General features: G+C 40.8%; 1 protein-coding gene across 1 annotated transcript in view; it reads right to left on the bottom strand.

The window, feature by feature from the left end:
• The window catches only part of Bbs4 (Bardet-Biedl syndrome 4), a 38,344-nt gene that overhangs the window by 24,688 nt on the left and 4,247 nt on the right, over nt 1–9,409 (bottom strand). The window contains exons 2-3 of the mRNA XM_019207784.2: nt 6,702–6,753; nt 857–936 (exon numbers count right to left, since the gene is read on the bottom strand). Of these exons, the coding sequence (XP_019063329.1) occupies nt 857–936; nt 6,702–6,753 (132 nt within the window). The remainder of the gene's footprint in view (nt 1–856; nt 937–6,701; nt 6,754–9,409) is intronic.

Below are 9,409 nucleotides of genomic sequence, written 5' to 3'. Positions count from 1 at the left end.
AAAAAAAAAAAAAAAAAAAAAAGGGATGTATTCTTCATATTAATAGTACTACCATCTGTTACCAAAGATATAAATGGTGAAAAGAAAAAAATTTAAACATACAGATGATGCAGGGTGGGGTGGTATATACCTTATAATCCCAGCTACCTGGGAGGCTGAGGCAGGAGGACCACCTAGACTATATAGTGAGACTGTCTCAAAAATAAACAAATATATCCAGGCATGGGGGTGCATACCTGTCATTCCAGCACTCAGGAGGCTGAGGCAGGAGAATCACCATGAGTTCAAGACTACCCTGGGCTAGATAGTCCAAAGCCTGCCTAACTGCATAAGGAGATCCTGTCTCAAATACATATATATGCAAATGATAATGAACATCACCATAAGATAATTATAAGACTCAATGAAAGGGCCAGGGATTTAGCTCGATGGCACCGCACCTGCCTGGCAAATACAAGGGCACAAGGTCCTGAGCTCGATCCCCTGGTACTCCAAAAACAAAACAAAACAAAACAACCCCTCAATTAAATACCACAGCTACCTATCCAAAGGTGTAAAATCCCCAGTGACACACTGAGTCGACCACTGCCCCCATCAGAACACCGAGAAGACTGGGAGAACAGCTGCCCAACAGCCCAGTGTGGACGTGAGAAGTCGTGTGGTCCAGGGGCCAGCCCCACAGCAGGCAATGTGACCTGGCCAAGCACGCCCGATGGAGGCCGGGGACATGGCCAACGTCAGCCTTCTGGGGGCCACTGCAGTGCCCAGGTGATTAGTCAGCAGTGCTGGCCACAGCGTGGGGACACTGGCAGCTGACTACCACCAGCTGCCCTCTGTGCCCCGCGCAGCCGCTCACCTTGCATGCCTCATAGTCCTTCCGGATGTAGTGCAGGTGGATCAGCCAGTTCAGTTTCTCCAGGACAGGCCCCTCTGGAGCTGGGGAGTGCATCAGACACAAAAGCAACACGGTCAGCGTTAGATTTTCTCCTTCAGCACTGTTCGCGTGCCTAAATCAACCCTAAACCTACAGCAGCCTTGGGTTAACATCTTCATGGTGTCAGCCCTCGGGTTACAGTGCATCAGAAACACTCAAAATGCTTGTCTAGTATGCACTAGGTGTGTGTTTCTCAGCAGTTTTTGTGGCTTATGTCAGTTTTTCAGCTGACAACTCGGCCTGAAAAACATAAAGCATCATCCTTTTTTTTTTTTTTTTTTTTTTTTTTTTTTTGAGACAGGGTTTCACCATATGTAGTTCCGACTGACCTAGAACTCACTATGTAGCCCAGGCTGGTCTTGAACTTGCCAAGATCCTCCTGACACAGCCTCCCAAGTGCTGGGATTACCATATCCAGCATCCTTTGTCTGTTGTCCTTCCTCACTGGCTGATCAATTTTAGGACTATTTCTAACTAAATCTGTTTAGCACAGTTAATGGCATACTTGATAGAGGAGAATACCAAAAAATACTATTATTCATCACACATGATCTTTAGAACTAGCTCAAATGGGAACATCGTGGACTTGCCCAGGAATGAGAAGCAATAATGAAAAACTTCAGAGTCGCTGAACATGGAATGTGACTAAGAAATGGCACAATTAGTCGCTTGCCGACTGAAAAGCAAAAGTGTAAGATACAGGTAAGAATTCTATGGTACCAAGGAGAAGGAACCATGACCACCTCAGAGAGGAAAGGAGGGGGGAACAGGATGGAAAAGATAAAAATGAGACTTCAACTCATTATTTGATGCCTATTTCTCAAAACCCCAAAAAGCCTAAAATAAACATAACTACATGTTTTGGTTTATTAAATCTGGCTGGTGCATCAATGGCACATTATTTTTATGTGCTTTATGTTTGAGACATCTCTGATTTTTAAAACTGTAAGAAAGGGGAGAACAGGGGAAGAAAGGGCAATGATTTGTAACCAATTTCTTGATGTCCCAGAACCTAAGAAGAAACCACCCACAGCAAACCTAAAACTTTTATGTTCGTAATCTGATAGGAAGGAAAAAGCTCCCTGTAAGCCAGAGGTAATGTTGCCCCAACATAAAAATTAAAAGTAGTGCTCCCAGGGTGGGGGATTTGGCTCAGAGGTTCCACCGCCTGCCTTGTAAGCACAAGGACCTCAGTTTGATCCCTGGTACCAAAAAAAAAGAGTGATGCTCATCACTCTCCCAAGAATAGGGACCATCACTGGATTTGTAAAATGAAACTATGACATAATGCATGCTGGAGAAAAAAATATACATTTTTAGCCAACCGACCCTTTACCTTCCAGTCACCCACATCCTCAGAACACCCTTCTAGTCTTGTTTCCTTTCTTCTGTGTCTTAGCCATTCTAATTCTGCCTAACCACTTCCAGAATTAAATTTTTCCTACTAAAAGCCACATAGATCACTAAGATTCAAGATGTGTGTAAAGCTAGGTGTGGTGGTACCTGCCTGTAATCCTAGCACTCTGGGACACTGAGGCGGGAGGATTATTAACTCAAAACCATCCTGGGCAATTTAGCAACTCAGTGAGACCTTGCCTCAAAATAAAAATAAATATTAAAAATGTCTGCAAATGTAGCTCAGTGCAAAGGCCCTGGTTCACTTGCCAGTACTTTAAAAATAAATAAACAAATAAATGAAAAGATGGACACCTCTGCATAAAGTGACAAAGAGGTGCACTGTAACGAAGAATTTGGGGGCATGCAGCTTCTGGAGCAGTGGAGTTCAGGCTGGCCTTAAACTCACTGTGTAACTCAGGCTGGCCTGGACCTCTCAGCGATCCTATGCCTCAGCCTCCCAGCGCTGCAATTACAGGTACGCACCACCACTACCTGCCAAAACATGAACTTTAAGATCTTGCCATTTATGAAAATCTTATTACATATTCCCTGGGTGAGGACAGGAAAAAAATATTCCTTTTGTAAGGAGGCCGGAATTTAGTGTCATTTCATTCCACCATAATTCTAATACCAACTATGGGACCTTGGGAAATTTAGTTTCCTCATCTGTGAAGTTAAGGCTCATTCATTCAACAAACACTCCCTGAGTGCCTGCCACAGGCCAGGCAACGTCATGAGCACTGGGGACTCAGAAGTGAGCCAAAGTGCTCCGGGTTCCAGGGAACTCACAGGCTGGCTGTGCTGACAGGAGCTACAAAGGGACACTTGGGAGAAAGACAAAGCGAGGTGCAAGGACAAAGTGCAGGGCCTGGGGCTAACCTTTAGACGGGAAGGTCAGAAGGAAGCTGGAAACAGTACCTGCTACACAGGAAGCCCCAAAGAAACCGCAGCTACTGTTACTGTTCTTGTGGGTTTTGGGTTTTTTTTTTGTTGTTGTTGTTTTGGTACCAGGGATCAAACTCGAGTCTTTGCACTTGAGAGGCAGGCGGCAGAACCACTGAGCCAAATCCCCAGTCCCTCCTGTGTTTATTATCATTAGTATTTGGGTGCTCTCAAAGATGAGGGGATTCAGGATACCTTAGAAGCCCTTAGAGTCCTCAAGTTGGCTTGCACTTACCTGTGAATGTAAAAGCTGCCTCTCTGGTATTCCACACCATCGCTACTGCAACCCCTCTACCTGCGCGACACTGCTGTCACGTGCTCCATGGGGTCTGTGTCAGAGCACAGCAGGCTCCCAGTGCTGCCCCAGGAGCCCCTATAAGCACACAGGGCAGGGAGTGGCTGAGGAGGGAACATAGGTGACCCTTTCCAGGTGGTTAGAAAAGAGGCCTCTTTCCTATCCCCAGCTCCAGCACTGCCCCTCTGTCACCCCAGGCAGCGGAAGGCGGCACACTGGCAAATTCCACTCTTCTGTGACATCTGTTCCCTTTTCTTCCTTCCTCCCAGACATACTTAAAACAGCTCTGTGACTAAGAGCTTTCCCACCTAGGCACTGCTGAAGAAAACGATAAACTAGGGCCAGGGATTTAGCTCAGTGGTGCCACGCTTGCCTTGAAAGTGCAAGGTCCTCAGTTTGATCCCAGTACCAAAAAAAAAAAAAAAACTCCTGTGAACACAGATGTAAAAATACTTAACAAAGTATTACTGGACTGAATCTGGCAATATTTTTTTTTATGTTCTTTTTTTTTAATTCAATTTATTGGTACATTCTAGGTAGACAGTACAGTTACATTCATTACTGGGATCTTGTACCTTTTTACATGCCTGGTTTTGTTTCTCATTTTTTCCCCTTGTCCCCACTGGCAATATTTTAAAAAGGTAACACATCATGACCATTTGGCAGTTATTACAGGAATACAAAGTTGGGACAATGTTCCAAATTTCGATCAGTATATTTTACCGCAGCAATAGTTTGCAGAAGACAGAAGTCATGGGCAGATAACACCCTTGACATGTGAGGTGCCATGCCATACATGTAGGGTCCTGGGCCCTGAGCAACACAATGAACCCTGGAGTTAGTGAAATAGCTGCCCAAAGTCAACGCAGCCTGGAGCTGGAGAAGAGAAATAAAAGCTCCACGTGAGAAAAGATCCAACGCTATTGTCCTGATAACCCACATGGCCCTATTCACGCCATACTAGCAGTCTATTTAGCCCTCAACTCTGAACTGCCAGGAGGGACAGATGGTTTCACCGGTGCGGGGGAGAGGGAGAGAGGGGGAGAGAAGGGGAGAGGAGGAGAAGGGGAAAGGGGGACAGGGAGAGAGGGAGAGGAAGAGGAAAACTGAAAGTTGAAGAAACTGGAAATATTTAAATTCAGCTGAAAACACCCACTATACTTTGTTTCTATTCTATAAGTTCTGAAGACAAGGAATCTATACCTTATTTATCTCTGCATTCCCACTACCTATCACTGCTCCTAGAACCAAGTAAGTGCTCAAATGTTCAAGAACAGGAAAAACTAAACTTTCATCATGAGAAATCAGACAGTAGTTGCTCTAAGATGGAGACAAGAGGAAAAATTGATGAGAAGGGCTGGGAATCAGTCAGTGGTAGAGCACTTGCCTACCAAGCATGAAGCCTCAGGTTCAATTCTCCCAGCACCAAAGAGAAGGAAGAGGAAGAGAGAGGGACCCTATAGCGATGCACATTAAATGCTTCTTGGCACTAAAGTGGAGAATTCTGCACCTCAGTAACCTGAGCTGGGCACAGACCAACTCTCAATTGGTATTCAATCATCTCCTAGACCTGCTGGCAATCGAACCAGAGGACTGGCCTCTAGAAGGGTAGAATGAACACTGAAGAGAGGATCACAATACATACGAATCCCATCTAACAGGCCAAATCATCCTGGTGGTTAAAGGAAGTGACAGATACCAAAGCAACACACTCCCGTATTCTCAGCCCTGGGAAGGGTGAGGTGGGAGGATCACCATGAGTTCAAGGACAGCCTGCGCTACAAAACCCTGTCTCAAAACAAACAAACAAAAAGTCACATGATTCTTATATCCTGATATGGTCTTAGGAATATTAGCAACCATGTTAGATATTGGTAGAATTACATCTGACTGTCACAATCCAAACTAGAGATGTACAGCTCTCCCAGTGAAAGATATATTCCTGAAAGACACCCTGTAAAGTACATTTCTGAAAGGCAATCACACTTTCCAACAACTGGCAATATAGTTTCAAAGGGTGGTAGAAATGCCAAGTAAGCTAAACAATTTATTGACAAAAATCGCCTAAGACTCTTCACAGACACACATACTGTGGAAAAATACATCACTGGCAACTCAGGAATACAGAACAGAACTACACCCAACACCCTCGGCAAGCCCCAGCCTTTCCATGGTTTCTTCTAAAAATATTAAAACCCAGAGATCCATAGATGAATCAATGAATGTCTTTTCTGCTATAAACAAAGTTCAGCAGTTTCTCTAATGCCTGATGCACAGTGGAGACACTGAATCCATCAGAAACAGAAGAACATTTTAATGTCACCACCAACCTGACAGAAACCCTCAGACTGACTGACTAGGCAAATGAATAAAAGAAGTTTGTTCCCCAAACACATGTGATCAAATCTCTATGGATATAAACACATCTCTCTCTCTCTTTCTTTCTTTTTTTTTTTTTTTTTTTTTTTTTGAGACAGGGTCTCACTATGTAGTTGAGACTGACCTGGAACTCACTATGTAGCCCAGGCTGGTCTCCAACTCACAGTGATCCTCCTGCCTCAGCCTCTCAAGTGCTGGGATTACAGGTGTGCGCCACCACGCCCGGCTTTATAAACACATCTCTTTATAGCAAAGGACTTGGTTTTCCAGACTCTTTTTTTTTTCTTTTCTTTTCTTTCTTTTTTTTTTTTTTTTTTTTTTTTTTTTTTTTTTTTTTTTTGATACTTAGGATCAAACTCAGGACCTTGGGCTTGAGAGGCAGGCAAGGCACCACTGGGCTAAATCCCGGCCTCCAGACTCAATTTTGACAAAATCCTATGCTTATTTAACACACAGTGAGGTCACCTGAGGCCAAAGTGATCTGTGCTATGAGACTGCAGAGTATTTATTCCACAAATAGAAATATCAGTACACACGTAATAATCAAACTCCATTTAAAAACATTCACAGATAGTTAATATCTAACAACCCCATAAAATAAAAGCTTGATATGCATAACATTTAGACTAGTGCTGCTTTTTCTAACATTCACATTTTTAAAAGCTCTAATGCATATACAATAGCAAAAAAAAAGGATCAAGGAGTCAGAGAAGTCTATGCAAATACACACATCATAACAAACCACATACGGACCTTTTTTCTTGCTGGGTTTTTGAGATTCAGCAGATGCAGGAAACTGAGTTCTCTGAAATGACAGTTGTGGTCTGTTAAAGCACTCATAAAGCCTACTAACTTAAAGATACATTCAAATAACAAGAGTAACTATCAGTCATGCTTTTAGTCCATTAAATGCATACAAGTACAAAGAATTACTTCAGTATGATTATTACTGCAGTATGATTTTAAAAACAAATACCAAGTATCTTTGTTACCCAAGCTACTAATGTATAATACATATTTATAATGTGCATTTATACTATACAAAATATAACGCATAACATGTGCATTAATGTTATAAAGCACTAAGTTCTTAAATATTTAATATTAGTATTGCAGTTAATATTGTGCTTTTCAGCAGCCACACCAAAAAGGTGATCTCTATTTGATAAAGGAAGATGTAAGTCAAAAAAGGGTCTAGCAATCAATTCTAGAAGTGAGACATTATCTTACCCTAAACCTTCTAGATAGTCTCCAGGTACATTTTTATACCAACTTCCTATTTTATATATATCACATATATATATTATATATATATATATATATCATAATATAAGCAAAAATAATGGCTGGAATTTTTCTAGCAGTAAAAAGCAACACTAATACTTAGATTCTGGCTATGCAACAAATCCTAAGCAGGTAAAATGAAAATAAACACATACTTAGGTAGAGCAGAGGGAACTTAGAACATACTTAAGGGCCAGGGGGTTGCTCATGGGCACAGCACTTGCCTAGCATATAGGAGGTCCTGGATTCCATCCCCAGCACCACACACACACATATTTACATACACATGAAATTTCTAAAATCAGCAAAAGAATAAGTATACCACCAGATTATCTCAAAGAAAGGACAATAAGACTGAGAGCCAAATTCTCAAAAATTAAAATAGAAAACAGTATCACATTAAGACAGCATGAGAACACTACATGAAATGAATATTCATAGGGACCAGAAATCAGCAAATTATGACCTACAGGTCAAACACATCATGTTCGTGTGTGTGTGTGTGTGTGTGTGTGTGTGCCAATGTGTTTTGTTTCTCTGAGGCAGGGTCTCAATATGTAGTTCAGGCTGACCCTGAACTCACTATGTAGCCCAGACTAACCCTAAACTCCCAAACCTCCAGCCTCAACTACTAAATGCTGAAATTACAAGTATTCACCACCACACTTGGCAAAATATATATTTTAAAATATTTTTAATATATGGGAATTATGTAAAAGTCAAATTTCAGTATCTACAAAATAAAATTTTAGAGGGGGTAAAGGGAGGGCAGGGGTATTGGGGAAAAAATGAGAACCAAGACCTGTTATGTAAAGGTACAAGATCCCAGTGATGAATGTAACTGCACTGTATACCTAAAAAGAACCAATAAATTCAATGAGGAAAAAAAAAAGAAATTGAAAAATAAATAAAATTTTATCAAAACCACCATACTTAATATGTATATGCATTGCCTACAGTTCCTTTTGTATTACAACAGAATTCACTATTACTAAAGACTGTATAAGCACAAAGCCCAAATATTATTATCTGACCTTTTTACAAAGGAAAAAAAGTATGGCAATCTCTGACCTACATTATAATACCTATTCAAACTAACTTTCAAGAACAAAAGCAAATGTAAAAGACCTTCAGAATTTGAAAATTTTTAGACTCACTGAGAGAGAATTTCATGGTTCTTATACTATGAATATTTTTTTTTTTTGATACCAGGGATCAAACTCGGGTCCTTGTGCTTGCAAGGCAGACGGTGGAACCACTGAGCTAAATTCCCGACCCTTATGCATATTTTTAAGTATGAACTTTAAGTTCAATACACATAGTATTTCCAAAATTTTTGAGATTCAAGAAAGACACAGGCCAGGAATTTAGCTCAATGGTTCCACTGCCTGCCTCACAAATGCAAGTTGGTACCGAGTTTGATCCCTGGTACCAAAAAAAAAAAAGAAAAAAGACAGAAAGACACAGTATATAACTTGCAAGAAATGAAATGAGAGAAGCAGAGAGGAGGGAAAAAATTAAATTCTCCATTTTAAAACAGAGTATGAGAATGTATTTTTTAAAATATCTACATGCATATTATTTTTTCAAACACATAGCTAAAACATAAGGGAAAAGAATAAAAGGATGGGGAAAGACCAGTGAGGAAAACAGAAACAAAAAGAAAACCCAAATAGCAACACATAATATCAGACAGAACAGATGTTAGAAAGGGAGAGTCATTTACAATATTACAAAGTTTTGTTTTGTTTTGTTTTGGTTGGTTTTTTGAGACAGGCTCTCACTATGTAGTTGAGACTGACCTGGAACTCACTAAGTAGCAGCACAGGCTGGTCTCAAACTCACAATGATCCTCCTGCCTCAGCCTCCCAAGTGCTGGGATTACAGGCGTGTGCCAACACACCCAGAGACTGCAAAGTTATTTTTAATGACCAAACTGTAAAAAGCACTTAAAATGGTCAAATTTTGAGCAGGGAATTTACCTCAGTGGTGCCACCACTTGCCTTGCAAGAGCAAGGACCTGAGTTTGATCCCTGGTACCAAAAAGTTTAAAATAAAAAAGGGTAATTTTTATGGTATGTGCATTACACCACAACAAAACTTTTTTTCGAATTAGGGAACATACTCAGAATCTTTCTTTTCTTTTTTTTTTTTTTTTTTTTTTTTTTTTTTTTTTT

The sequence above is a fragment of the Fukomys damarensis genome, unplaced genomic scaffold (assembly GCF_012274545.1).
Source record: "Fukomys damarensis isolate Sample0158 unplaced genomic scaffold, DMR_v1.0_HiC HiC_scaffold_25, whole genome shotgun sequence".
Taxonomy (NCBI): Eukaryota; Metazoa; Chordata; class Mammalia; order Rodentia; family Bathyergidae; genus Fukomys; species Fukomys damarensis.
The sequence above is the reverse complement of the archived record's forward strand: the minus strand, read 5'-3'. Positions and strand labels throughout refer to the sequence as shown.